Raw genomic sequence first — 15,088 nt, 5'->3', positions numbered from 1 at the left:
TTTTTAAAATAGTATGTGTAATTAATTAAAATTATATAATGATAAGTATAAAAGTCAAGATATTGCAATTAAAATTGAGATTAAGCTTATTACAGTTTAGGTTTCGATCGGTCTCAAGATATATTTTGGCATGCCTAAATTAAACGATCTTTTGTAGATAATTTGGAAAAGATTATGAGTAGATCTGTTTAGAAGATATGGATTAGTTCACCAGCTGGTTATTATTGGATTACAAAGAATATATGCCAGATAAGAGCCCTATTACTTATTTGATATAATCTTTCAAGACTTCAAGTATATCATTCAAGTATATTTTTTTGGAACGACTCATTCTTTTTCTACTCTCTTTTTTGTCCTAGCTAGCAATTACGTGCGGGAAACTTTACATTTTACACCAACTCTATATGTAAAGTAAAATGTCAAACAACATGTCTCATAAAACAAGTGTACTGTATACTCTATATACTACGTCCGTTTCACATTATTTGCAACAAAGGGATATTATTTATGAGACATAAAATATTCCTTGGTTGCGAGAAATGCGAAGCGGATGTAGTATATCGTACATATAAAAATATATTAATGAATAAAATATTACCTTATTCAAACGCTTTTTTTGGGTAATCATATGTACTCCTAATTAAATTAAGATATGTACTTTCTTATTTAGGGTACTTTGAATTTTATTTCCTCTAAAATTTTATTAGGGCTAGTTCATTTCAATTTAATTTTAGTTCAATTCAGTTCAGCTCATATGAGTTCAGTTCATTTTAGCTTCTAATTTCCTTCTCTCATAAAATATACATTTCAACTCAATTCAGTTCAGTAAATGTAAACATGCTCTTAGACCTAAATAAATATGATATTTATGTTATATGGAATACGTATACTTCATTGGAATTTATTTGAAACTTTTTTTTTAAAAGATACGCGCACCTTTATTATTTTTGTAAGATGCAATATTAAAAGGCAAAAGCTAACGAACGCCCCGGGGGCGTTGGATAAGGTATGTAAAAGTAGAAAGATTAAATTAAAATTAATATTAATTACACCGATCGACACATGATTTTGTCATGCTTTCCTAAATTAATTCCATTTTAGGTAATATTTTAAATGATTATCCAACGCCCCGAGGACATTTGTTAACAAGATCCATATTAAAAAGTAATACTCCGTATTACAGTAATTAGAGGTGGCCAGTGGGCCGGGTTGGACCCAGCCCACCCTAACTCGCACGGCTGGTGGGTCACGTGGGTCCGACCCGGTTTCAATCCGGCACAGCCCGGCACAGCTCGGATTTAATCCGGGTTGTGTCGTGGGTCCAAAATTTTCGACACAACCCATTTCAACCCAGCTCAGTTTAACCCGTTTGATTCGACCCAAATCGCACAACCCGTTTTGACTCATTTAATTCGACACACCTAGCCCGTGAACCCACCTAACCCGACCCACCTGGCACAACCCAGCCCGCACGGCCCACCCGCACGAATGACCCACCCAACCCGCACGAGCCAACCCACCTAACCCGCACGCATGACCCACCCAACCCGCACGCATGACCCACCCAACCCGCACGGCCGGCACAACCCGCACGGCCCGCACAACCCGCACGGCCCGCACAGCCCGCACAATTCGCACGACCCGCACGGCCTAACATCCATTTTAAAAAAAAAACGGCTAGTTTTTTGTATCTAACGGCTAGTTTTTTGTATCTAACGGCTAGTTTTTTAAGTGTATGATCATCCATTCTATTTTTCCTATAAATACCAATTCCATTTCACTCAAATTTCCACACAAATTCAAGCTTTCTTTCTCTCTTACTTAAAAATTCTTATTGTTCTCAAATTCTCAAGTGTTATATAGAGTTATATTTTTGTTAAAAAAAATCTCCTTAATATTATTATTAGTATTCTTAAGATTCTAAAAAAAAAGTTCTTCTCCATATTATAATTAGTAATCATACAAAAAAAAAATGAGCTCAAGAGGAGGAATGGGAAGGAGTCAAAGTGGTGGTCGAAGTGGTAGCCAAAGGAGTGGTGGTGCAAATTTTTCGTATGAAATTAATACGGAAAATTTAAACCAATTTGTCAATGAATATGGAGATTATGGTTTAGGAGATAGGCAAAATATTCAAACGTCTCCACCACAACATTTCTCCCACGAGTCCCACCAATCATCAAGTTCAACTATGCCACCTCCATCGCAACCAACATCTCAACCTTCATCTCAAGGTAATTTCTAATTAAATTTTTATTGTTATGAATATTTAAAAAAACTATTATTAATGATTATAAAGTTAGTTTAGTTTCCAATTTTCTATGATTTACAATTAGTTAATTACCATGAAAAATGCGTTTAAATAAGTATAATTAAAATATTTAAAATTTAAAAGCTTATTTTCATGAATAGCATTTAAAAATTAATTTTAATAATTTGATTTATGAAAGGTGGTGGCGGTGAAAGTAGAGGTCGAGCACATTTTTCTTGGGTGTGGAAACATTTTGAACGAGTTGAGGTCACACCCCCGGGATGGCAACCTGGTCAACCAAAGAGGTTCACGTGTACATGCCTAGTTTGCAAGGCGCTAGGTGCAAATGTCAAGTCATATAATTGGAAAACGGGAGATGGAACCGGAACCTTGAGTCGGCATTTGCAAAATAAACACGACTTGTTCGAAAATGGCCCCCGTCCTTCGGGGGGTGGCGTCCAAACACAATTGGGTGGATACATGAACCAACCCGGCGGAGGTACACCTTTCATTTATAATAAAGATAGAATGATTGATGAAATGAGTACTTTAGTTATTGCTAATGAATACCCTTTTAGTTACGGTGAAAATGCAAACGTTGAGCATTTTAATAAAGTTGCATTACAACCTGCATTTACAATTTAATTGCAAAATTAAATTTTAGTTTTCTAAAGATAGGTCCAAGCCCCCCCCCCCAAATTTCAAAAGAAGTACAATATAAGAACTACGCTGGCTTTGATTCCTTATTTTATAATATAAGGATACGTAGGCATCTTAATTAAGAGCAAGCCATCAAATTGTTAATTTTGTAAAAATTAAAACACCACACAACCCACCCGACCCTAACCCACGAACCCACCCGACCCTAACCCACAAACCCACCCGACCCTAACCCACCTAACCCACAAACCCACCCGACCCTAACCCACTAACCCACCCGACCCTAACCCACCTAACCCACAAACCCACCCGACCCTAACCCACTAACCCACCCTTCGACCCACCCTAACTCACTAACCCACCTTGACCCGTCTAACCCACGAACCTAGCTCGACCCACCCATGACCCGTCTAACCCACAAACCCAGCTCGACCCACCCACGATCCGTCTAACCCACAAACCCAGCTCGACCCACCCACGACTCGTCTAACCCACGAACCTAACCCTGGTGTGTCCAACTTCTCCGACCCAACCCACGACCCGGCCCACCCTACCCTACGTGTGTCGTGCCGTGTGTCATGAAACCCCAACCCGCGACCCACCTAACCCTAACCCAGCTCGCACGACTCGCACGGTGGACACCTCTAACAGTAATAGTCTCATTAATTACTCTCAAAACAAACGGATAAAAAAATCAGTATTGGTTGCATCAAGAAGTCAATGCAATCAACGTGTCCCAAATTTATAAGTGGACAAGCTAGCTAAGATTGCATTAATTTCAACATGTTGCATTGAGCATATTTTATTTTAATCCTGCTCAGATATATCCAAATGGTTCAAGAAACAAGATACGTAGTTATTGAAACTCTGTATTCACTAATTTACCATATCTCCATTTATATATTCATACACATACATTTGCTTATTTCTGATTTGATTTTCAACTTATTCGAATCAAAGATGTGTCACTTTATTTGTTTGTAAATATAAATATTCCTAAATAATATAACATTAGCCAAATAAAATAGAGATTATCTTTGTTTTTGTTTTTTTTTTTAAAAAAAATAGAGATTATCTCATTGGTTTTCAATTTCCTAAATAAGTAGATAGTAATCAACTAATCATGACACATTCAAGTTATTGAAATAGAGTATTCCGTATGTATTCACTAAAGGCCAGGTGTCAATTTAAAAACGGATTTGATTAGAAACAAATCAGTAGAAGTGATTGAAACTAGAATTTTATTAAATTGTATGCATATTTGCATGGATACAATAACTTAACAAGAATTTAACTCAAAATAACCCGATTTAAACTCAATTAATGATCCGAATTGCCACATCTATATGTATATGTATGCATATTTGAAGGTTTGTAAAGTGAAAGTCATAAATCATAACTTAACATAAACAGTGCTATATATAGTTTCCAAGATAATTAGATAAAGGCTACTTAAGGTTCCAAAGTTTAACATGTGGTTCTAATTTATTCATGACTTGAAGCTAAAAGTGACTTGTATACATTATATTATATTCATTTTTTTAAAAGTTAGCTGAATATTGGATATATTAGTTTAAGATAAGTTAGGTATGATTTACTATCAACATCTTAATGACTCGTTAATAAACTTAGTTTGATGGTACATTAGAACTACTTTTTAATGTTCATGGCCATAAATTCATGATATCAAAATTTGAAAAAGCAAAGGTGCTACCTATAAATTATTACTCATATACAAAGTCGTATATGTATAACATGTATCACAAATTCACAATAATGAAATCAAAATGAAATATTTACTCTATGGAATTTATTACTCACTTCGTATAATACAATAAACAAAAAATGACATTTATACCATATTATCTTTTTAACAAATTATACGTATATACAACAAAATGACATATACGAAGTATATAGTACTTGTGTGTCATTTTATCTTTTTAATAGATTATACGCATATGACTACATTTTGTTCATGCCATGGTTTTTTTTTGTTCATGTCACGGTTTTTATTTAATCACTAAAAGATTAGATAATGTACATATCCACCTCAATTTAATTATAAAAAAAGATATAAAGGTTGCATATAAGAAGCTAAAAGTGAAAAGAATAGACAATAAATAAACATTTAATACACCGATTCACTCGTGAATTGTCGAGAAAGTCACAACTTAACACTAAAATGAAAGGATTTAAATGCTTATATGCAGCCCTAAGGGCTGCATATAGCATTAACCTTTAATTATTATAATTCAATTTAGTACATTATTTAATTAGACACTAATCTTAACCATAATTTTTTTCTAGATGCAAAGGTAAGTTTTAAGATGATGTTAGATTCGTCTTTCATAATACGAGTATTAATGTTTATGATTTATACTGATTGGTAACTAATTAAATATAATTATGGTCAAGATTAAGTGTTAGCAAGCTAGTATTAAATTAAAGTCAAGCTGTAATACTAATACCTAGCTATTTAGGGCCTGTTTTAATACGCTTATTTTCATTTCAGTTCAGTTCAGCTCAGTTCAGTTTAGTTCAGCTCAGCTCCTAATTTTCTTCTCTTATAAAATATTCATTTCATTTCAGTTCAGCTGATTTCAGTCTATTAAAACGAGCCCTTAATGATGAAAAATTGAATAATAAAACTCTCTTCATCTTTAAATTATAGCAGACTTATTTCTTAGGCGCATAATTTTATTTGATGAACAATTAAGAAGTACAAGTAGAAAAGTATGAATTCTATGATAGGGTTAAAGGGTTACATTTAATAAAATAAAAGTAAATTAATAATAAACATATTCCAACAAAATGAGAAATGAAGACATTTACTTTAAAAATAAAATATTATGGAAAAATTAAAGGATTATTTAGAGATTGAGAAAGTTTTTTTTTTTTTTTTTTTTTTTTTTTTTTTGGGGGGGGGGGGAGTATTTCATACAAGGAGAAAAAATAAAGTAGAAAGAAACCTTTTATAAAGGGAGAAAAAAATAAAAAAGCAATCGGAAAAACTACAATATTTTTTGTGACTTGATTGGTCTTTATATTTTCTTTGTTGCTTTGGTAGTCATAAAGTAAAAGTTCTGAGTCATTAGTGATTAGTACTTGATGAAAAACGACAATCCCTTTTTTATTGCATTGGGATTGACAAGCATGGGTATGACTCAAAATGGCATTATTTTGTCAAGAGTTGGAAATTTGTCCCCCCATCTCTTAAAGTTTCCGATGTTTAGGGTCTTTGATTTGGAGATAGAGTCAAAGTCATTCGAATCAAAATTTAACTTGTATGAGAATAATCTACGTGCTTTTAATGGAGTATTTATATATATATATCAAGTGCAAACAACATGAGTTGATTTAAAGTTATTTAATTTAGGGTATGTTCATATTTACTGACTGAGCTGAACTTAATTGAACTGAACTAAATTGAGTTGATTGAAGCTGAATTGAACTAAAATGAATATTTTATGAGAGAGGGAAAGGAGCTAAACTGAACTGATTTGAGCTGAACTGAACTGAAATTATGTAAATGTGAACAGGCCCTCAAAACTTAATTTGTATGAGAATAATAATTTAACATGATTTAATTTTTCAAATATCTAAATCAACTAAATCTAACCCGAATCCAACTGATAACTCGGATTGACAATATGAAAAGTTGAAAACCCAATAAATCGACTAGGCTACAAATACTGCATGTATACTACGTATTAGAGCTAATTGTTAACTTTCATATATATTATTCGAAATGTATGTTAAATTTGCTTTCGGTTTGAGGGTATCATAAAAGTTGAACCCGAGCAACTCTAGCATATATTCATTTAGAAGATCATTAGATCAAGGAATCTCAAGATCCCCCATTTCAAAGTTTATTATACTCTATATATTCTTGACTTTAGTCTTATAGTAGCACATAGTTCCTTTTATGGGTAAATTTCCACATACAAAAAAATTAAAATAAAGCAACTTAATCTTTTCTTTTATGCTTTCTTTGAAGCTAAGAACCTCGATGCAAAAGCCAACATTTAAGAACTTTTTCTTTCTTGTAACTTATTCCAAAGACACTTGTCTTCCACAATACTATCACTTTGTGACCTCAAATTTGGTATCAATTAAATTAACCACTTCTAAGGAATATATAACGCTTAACCAAAAAAGAATATAAGGATTAAATTTATATTGGAATCTAGAAGGGAATAATAGATTAGAAAAAATTTAGACTATGTTGTTAAAAAGAATAAGAATCATGTCATTTTTTGATGGATATGGATAGAAATTAGAAGCACATTTAAACTAATTTAAAGCACTGTAATAAAAGTAGTTTGCAGAAGAATCTGATCATTAATGTACTATAGTAAAGGATGCTTTTAACTGATAAAGAAACTTCAAAAAAAAGATATATATATATATATATATATATATATATATATATATATATATATATATTGTAGTATAAGATTCTGTGATTTTTAATGGCCACATGCTGGGTGGAAATTAAAGATGAAAGCTCAAGCTGATTGAATTAGCTGATTTTGACTAACTGATTTTATTCACTAATTTGACTAAATTATTGTATTAGCTTATTGTATAAAAGTGTTTGATAAATAATTGATTTATGAAAATTGATTGAGTATGCAAAATGACCAATAAGAATGTTGACATATTTAACTACTAAAAAAACAGATAATTTAGGGTTGTTTAATTTGACATTATTTTTGGTTTTCAATATCCTGTTTATTTGAAAACTAAAAACCAAAAACAAGAAATAAGAAAAAAGTGTTTCCACTTTTTTGTTGTCGGTTTTCAAAATTATTATGATTTTCATAAGTTTAAATAATTTTTTATTTATTATGTGACATGTATCATATACTTTTATACAATAAAAAACCAAAAAAAGAAAATCACATCAATGCCAAACGAATCATTAATTTAAAAAAAAAAAAAAAACACATGAATTTTTTTTTTTTTTAAATCAAGTTTATTTGGTTTGGGTAACAAGGATTTCAAAATTTTTGGCTAAGATAGAAAGAATTTGGAGAAGATAAATTGGATTTAAACAAATATTAAAAAAGAAAACGCATGACCAATCTATATTAACTATTACGAAAACAGAAGTTGCTAACGTCACTATTTCCACGTGTCGCTTTCTCAATAAAAAAATTCCCGCCTAAATGCAATGATGATGTCATTTTTTTTTTAATTTTTTTTTAATTTTAGGGCTATATATATAACATTTTTGAAATTTAAATATTGGAAACTTCTACATTACAACTATAACCTATCAATTTACCATAGGAAGTTCAAACAATTTTAAACAGTACACTAATAAATGACCTCTTACATTGAACTATGAATTAGACAACGTTGAATAGATACAATAGCATAATTTTGATTAAAATAAGAAATATTAAAATTACAAAATATACGTAATTCTTATTTATATTCATGCATAATAGGCTTTATATAAACCATGCATTGCACGAGTTCTAACCTAGTAATTATATAAACTATAAAAAAAAGGGCTAACTTTCAGAATTTAGATCTACAATGGAGTATGTGGAGTGGCGGTGAGAAATTGATTGTTTGGTGTATGTGTAGGGTTTGGTGATGAATTAAAGGGAAAACTCGTCATTTAAATTCACCCAATTAAATAAGCTCTTTGCAAACGCGGTTTATACTAGTGTTTTGTAAAAGAGATTATTAAGGCAAATAAGCTCTTCTAATATGCTTATAACCAAACACTACTATTAACTTATGTACGTGACTAGTCAATCAGTTAAAGTTGATCAAAATAAACTAATTTACCCCCAGCAAGTTGTTTACCAATATGGCCTATGCCATTAAATCTCAAAGAAGTATCCCCATTTTTAAGCATTTTTTTCTCTTTATTTTGCATACAATTATAGTTACTACTTGTAGAAGATATTCCCATTTTTTAAGTGTTGCACCCCGGCTCCTTGAAAAGGGTGCATTCACGTACATCACACCCCCTATAGTCATTGTCAAAGCTTCGAGTGAGCCCAAACTATATATATAGGCCATGGACTTGGATCTACCAAATGAAAATAATGTCTTTGAGATTTAATCATGAAGCACTTTTGTCTCATTTGTATCTTGTATGTAAACTCCCTTCAATTCACCCACACCCCCTAAATTGGTAAAGAGGAGCTTTTTGGGCTCTTATTTTCTTTTTAAATAACAAGACAAAGAAATAGGAAGAAATGATTCTTTCATTACATTAATATATAGAAGTCTAACTAGAAAAAGATATCTCTATTACTTTGAGAATAAAATGAACTATGGTTTGACTGACGAACTATGTGGAAAAAGAAAATGAACTTTATTTGATTTTCAACAAGCAAGTATATAAATACCAGTACATAAAATAAACAATACAGAGTAAATAATAAGTTTAAACACATTAAAACTGAGCATTTATATGTAGTAATATTTTTTTATTAAGGTATATATAATATTTGCATGACACAATATTTTTGTAAAATTTCTTTAAATGTGTAAAACAATTTTTTTTTTTTTTTAAAAAGGAATTGAAGAAAAAATGTAGAAAGAAAGTACAAAGCTTACATCCACATCAATCCAAAATGAGCAAAATGACATTACATGTTAAAACCTCAACACCAAACTCACAAAGAGTGCAAGAAAAATCAATAAACTCCCAATACAAGGCTACATTTAAATTTTTAAAAATTGATGAATAAATTACACCTCTATATAACTATTTTTTTTTTTTTGATCTTGCACCCCTCTTTTTTGGAAAAATAAATGTCATATGCTTATTCTGGTAATACATTAAAACTGGTAAAAAAATTTGAACATTTTGTATAATTACTTAATTAGCTTTAACATCATAAAGATCCAACTCCTTGAGAACCTCAGGGCACTCTTTAAGGGGCTCCTTCCTCATGAATCCGAGAGCATTGGCGCTGCGAATGTCTGAAGCTTCACCATTGTTGGATGTTAGGCTAACCTTAGCAGATTGCTTGGCATAAACATCATGTGAAACCTCAGAGCATTCGCTGTTCGGGCTCTTAACCAACTCGATTTCACATATATCGTCTTCGAAATCACCATTAACAGGGATGCTATACTGTCCTACCTTATCAGTTACAGCTTCAGCTTTGAAGGTCTGAGTTCCTGCAGTAATGTTTCTGCATTCCAATTTCACAGTTGCCCCTGTTTTTACCAAGTTTTCAAAATTTAGGCATCATATATTTATATTATTAGGATATAATTATATACTATAGTCGAGATATACTCTTTTATAATCAAAATCCTTATTAAAAGTTGACATAACATAATTTTAAACAATGCATGTGTATGTTTGTTTCCATTGGATCACGTAACAAACAGTAATTGTTACGTGACATTTATTTTGTTGAGACATTAGGCTGTCTCATACTAAAATTTGCGATCATATATTGATTAATCAAAGTTTATGTACGTACCTTCCATTATTGTACTAATGCGGGTCATAAATTGGATACGGCAAGTGTCACAGTACACCATGCCCTGGACTTTGAAATGGTTCTCGGCGGCATTGGCGACACCGGCCAAGGACAGGACGCAGAGAGCGCCAACCAAAAGAAAAACAGCTTGACACTTCGCCATTTCGTGTACACTTATTATGGACAAAATTGATCTTCCTTTATTTGATGAATTGTAAAATTCAAGGACGAAGCTTAAGGAAATAGGTGAGGATGATTTTTTTGTTTATAAAGAAAAGAAATAGATGGCTTTTTTTAGATGATAAAGCTGGCTTAATGTGGAGAATGTAGTTTCTGGTCATTTTTACTAATTTTGGAAAATTTATGCATCTTTAATTTGAATGGTTATTTTGCTGTCTTAATTATCTTAAAACAAGGAGGTTCACAAAGAATTTTGATGTTATTTGTTTTTGTTAAAATCCAAATTTAGTAAAATTGATGGTTGTAAACTAACAGACTTTCAAGACTCCAACCAATCAACACAAATTATAAAAGTGTATGTATTTCTCTGGCTCAATTTGAACGATTTATTGACTACCAAATGGACTCTCATTTATAAAACGCGTAAAACTCAAATTGTTACAACTTATTAATCCTGAATCATATGACATGGAACAAAACCACACTTGTCAAACAATTAAGTTGTTTTATTGATTAATTATCAAATGTCTTTAATTAAACACTAGATAGAGTATTTTTTATTTACATAGAGACAAATAACTCAGATTAAAGTTTTTCCTCATATAGGAAATATTCAAATCATAAAGTACTATGGTTCCTAGACTAATGTAACATATTCAGGTCATAAAGTAGTACTGTACTATAGACTATGGTTCTCGGACTAATGAATTTACCTCCGTTAAATTTTAGTTGCAATTTTAGGGTATTATTTGCAAGATATAAAATATTTAACGGAGATAGTAGGAAATATTCAGGTCATAACAATTGGCTTAAGATATGATTACACTCATAAGTCACTTTTAACGTAAGAGATGTGGTTTATGACATGCATTGTTGTACGCATTGCATGTTCCATAAATTGAGTTACACTTTGAACAAAGTTGCAGAATGATTGCTTTCGTTAAATTTGAGCTTCAATAACTCCAAATTAATCTGATAGAAATAGAATAGTACTTTTTAAGCTTTTAAAACAATCGATTCATTCTTAACTTTTGATCAATTGATGATGACACTAATATTTAAATAAATACATATAATAAAATCAGAGATGTTTCAGATATTATATTATGAATTTTCTTGCTCAAGCTAAGCTATTGTATTACAAATGGAATGTATGTTTCACATGTTCCTTTCATTATTCTCAAGCTACTAAAATACGAAGTAAATTGATGAATTTCAAAGGCTCCTTTCATCATTTTCGCTCTTCCATAGTGTAAGGTTATCCCTCAAAAGACTCAAAATAACCTTGATATCTTTCGAACAAGCCCTGCTGCCTATATCGTCCAACTCGGACATAGCCTCGTCAAAAGCTTCCTTCGCCAAGTGGTGTGCCCTAAAGATATAAAAATTAATGTAAAAGTAAGTAACAATGCAATTATAACATAGATATATGGTCATAGAGAAATTGTAAATGTACAATACAAGTACGTACCTTTGATAAGAATTTAAAACCTCATAGTAGAAAACGGCGAAGTTTAATGCCAAGCCCAAACGTGCTGGATGAATAGGTGAAAGTTGAGCTACTGCTATGGCCATTGCTTCCTACAATCAATTTCAATTGCAATTAATAATCACTTGTAAAACAAAAAGATAATCGATTGATAGACAAAATAATTTTAACCACAAAGTTGACGTCAACCACTTCTAACTTCGGCTAATCATTCTTTTTTTTTAAAAAAAAAAAAAAAAAAAAAAAAAAACTTCGTCTAATCACATAATAAGAAAACCACACATATAAGAGTAGTCTAGTCATAATTCTAACAAAGATGCTACATTAGTAATCATGTATTCATATTCCAAAAATAATGCAACATTGGTATAATGGTATTATACTATTTTTTTGGTGAAATCATTGGTATTATACTATTATCATATTCTATACTCGTATATAGACCAAAAAAAAAGATAATTCTAAAATATAGGCAACAATTAATATGCATGAAGAGTATAAATTTAAAAGGGCACTTAAAAATATTGCAAAATTCATGAATTCTACCGTTCAAAAAAAAAAAAAAAAAAAATCATGAATTTTATACACCAAAAAAATGCAAAACCAAAAAAGGAGTACGGAGTAATACAATAAGATCGAGCAAATGTTTCACAAATATTTACCTCATATGTTTTCAATGATTCTTCAGCGACTAATGTTTTTTCATCACCGGTTTTAATTTCGGCCATATATCGGTAATGATCCGCTTTCCTGCATCATATTGCTCTTCGTTAGTTAAACAATAATACACAATAAATCAATTGCTAAAATAATAAAGACTTGATTAAGTTAAAGAATATGCAAAATACTTTAAAAATATACTCACATCTTTAAGTAAAAGACAGAGGATTCAGTGCTAGACGCGAAAGGAAGGAGGTGATCATCAATTAGAGTTATAACGTCGTAGCAAATGTTAGCAAGGTCCGACTCGACTATAGTACGATAATCTTGAATACACTTCATGTATGTCTCGTTTTTGTATATTGTATCCTCCTCCTCCTCGGTTATTGAGAGAAGTTTCCATGATTCTCTCTTTGGCTCAGTCACTTTCTTGTACGCTTTTGAAAGGAGGTTACGCTCTTCAACTGTTAAATCGATGTTAAATTTCACCAATTTCTTCATTACATCGATCATATCTACAAAATTAAAGATATGAAGTCATTAGTTATTTTTTAACATATAGTTTCATGCTTGAAAACGTACAACCAAACTTAAGTGGTATGTATATCATAAATTTCCTACAACAATAATAATTTTTTAGTACGTAAAATTGATATAAAATTTTAATTGAGATATATAGTATTAACAACATTCCATGCGATATAATATTAATTTTCTTAATTTAGACTTTCAAAACACAAAAATTAGTCAAAGATTATGTAAGTAGTGTAATATTGACATAACGTTGTCTTTTTGAAAAGAACCAAACTAAAATTGAAGTATTAGTGAGTTTAAACGTGAAAGAAAGTGATGAGGATCGGGAGAACATACCATCATAGCGTTCGGCTTGGGCGGCAAGCTTAGCGAGGTAGATGATGTCGTAGCGTTCGCTCGAAGAAGCCATGAGAGGAGAGATCAAGAGAATTTGAGTACTCGTGAAGGTTTTGAGAGGGTTTTGAATATTTTGAGGTAAAGTGGATGAATTGAGGAAGAATTGAAAAGTGAAAAAGAAGGCACGGTAATTTTGATATATATAGCTTTTTTTTCCATAGAAAATAATAATCTTGGTTATTTTGTTTATCTTAGGAAAGTATAGTCTATGTCTAGATAAGTTAGGAATTGTGTTACTTGTAGGATACGTAGTCTTGTGTGACTAGGTTTTGTAAGTTTTAAAAATTAAATTCAAATAATTATCTTCATTTTTTTTTTGTTTGGGAAATATGGTACTTTAATAGTAATTTAGTACAGACGAAGTAATATGCAATTTATATGCAATTTTTCCATTATTAGTTGACGTATACTCATAGTACTTTTGGAAATTTCCATTTAACTGATATGTTAGGGTACAATTAAAAAAAAAAAAAAAAAAACACAAGAAAAAGGTTGGCATTGAGAAAAAAGAGGAAAGACTTGTGTGGCCTATTGGTTTTGATTTAAAGTGGAGATAAAATCAGCTTATTAGCCACAGTACTTCAAAGTATTTTGCATTTTGTTTATTGCAACTTAAATAAAAAATTAAAATTTCACAAATAATATCTCTTTGTTGCAATTCATATAAAATACTCCGTATATGTCATACTTGTTTTTGTCAAGAATGTGTATTCTTAGTTTGTATTGATTGTTAATTCGGTATATATACAACCTAAGCCAAGGGCCTAAACTTAGCCCGTTAACCCACTAAATACAATAAATTATATACAGGCTTAATGTTGGTAAAATACCTGTTGATTCCAATAACAAAATAGAGAAGATGAAAGGGAAAATACTTGATTGAAGATCTCAAACTCACAGTCGCGCCGTGGAACAATAATCCACTGCCTTAGAAGCGAAATACGCCACCACCGGTACAGGTTTCCTGATGACGCACGCCCCCCAAGTTTAACGCAACTCTCCCCGTAATTCGTGCACCCGAACCCGAAGAGTGGAATTGCTCAAGAACTGTTCAGATCTCAAAAGGTAAGTTTTTGTTTTCGACTAGAAAGTGAATTAAGACTTATGAAAAGGCAAGGCTCGTATTTATATGAGTCCCGGAAAAGGAAACACGCAAATCAAACCGACCTAGGGAAAAAGGCTGGCCCGATCGGGCGAGCTGCCGCCCGATCGGGCGCGAGATTAAGTTTCTCCAGACCTGATGTCGCGCCCGATCGGGCGAACACCGCCCGGTCGGGCGATCTAGAAACCCCATCCCGGGCGAGCCATCGGGCGAAGCCGCCCGATCGGGCTCGTCAAAAACTCGAGTCCGCCGCCTGGTCGGGCGAGGGCCGCCCGATCGGGCGCGAGAGTTCTCCTATTTTCCTTGGCCATCTCCGCCCGATCGGGCGCGAGCATCCGTTTGCATTACCT

General features: G+C 32.1%; 2 protein-coding genes across 2 annotated transcripts; both read right to left on the bottom strand.

Moving 5' to 3' along the window:
• Positions 1 to 9,581: 9,581 nt before the first annotated feature.
• Positions 9,582 to 10,540, bottom strand: LOC110689189 (pollen allergen Che a 1). Its single transcript, XM_021865920.1, has 2 exons — positions 10,378 to 10,540; positions 9,582 to 10,105 (listed from the first exon to the last, which is right to left on the bottom strand). The coding sequence occupies exons 1-2, from the start codon at positions 10,538 to 10,540 to the stop codon at positions 9,762 to 9,764; spliced, it is 507 nt and encodes a 168-aa protein (XP_021721612.1). The 3' UTR covers positions 9,582 to 9,761.
• A 1,133-nt stretch (positions 10,541 to 11,673) lies between these two features.
• LOC110692130 (14-3-3-like protein B) lies at positions 11,674 to 13,649 on the bottom strand. Its single transcript, XM_021869123.1, has 5 exons — positions 13,577 to 13,649; positions 12,912 to 13,221; positions 12,709 to 12,796; positions 12,029 to 12,138; positions 11,674 to 11,929 (listed from the first exon to the last, which is right to left on the bottom strand). The coding sequence occupies exons 1-5, from the start codon at positions 13,647 to 13,649 to the stop codon at positions 11,773 to 11,775; spliced, it is 738 nt and encodes a 245-aa protein (XP_021724815.1). The 3' UTR covers positions 11,674 to 11,772.
• Positions 13,650 to 15,088: the final 1,439 nt, after the last annotated feature.

The sequence above is a fragment of the Chenopodium quinoa genome, unplaced genomic scaffold (assembly GCF_001683475.1).
Source record: "Chenopodium quinoa cultivar QQ74 unplaced genomic scaffold, ASM168347v1, whole genome shotgun sequence".
NCBI classification, from domain to species: domain Eukaryota; kingdom Viridiplantae; phylum Streptophyta; class Magnoliopsida; order Caryophyllales; family Amaranthaceae; genus Chenopodium; species Chenopodium quinoa.
This window is presented reverse-complemented; position numbering and strand designations above follow the sequence as displayed.

Bases quoted from the DNA above. Each gene is read 5' to 3' on its own strand.
- LOC110689189 (XM_021865920.1), bottom strand. From the start codon at position 10,540: ATGGCGAAGTGTCAAGCTGTTTTTCTTTTGGTTGGCGCTCTCTGCGTC. The intron at 10,106-10,377 runs GTACGTACATAA...TGGTAAAAACAG, and splicing joins CATTAGTACAATAATGGAAG to GGGCAACTGTGAAATTGGAA.
- LOC110692130 (XM_021869123.1), bottom strand. From the start codon at position 13,649: ATGGCTTCTTCGAGCGAACGCTACGACATCATCTACCTCGCTAAGCTT. The intron at 12,797-12,911 runs GTGAGTATATTT...AATATGATGCAG, and splicing joins TCTGTCTTTTACTTAAAGAT to GAAAGCGGATCATTACCGAT. The intron at 12,139-12,708 runs GTAAATATTTGT...AATTGATTGTAG, and splicing joins AATCATTGAAAACATATGAG to GAAGCAATGGCCATAGCAGT.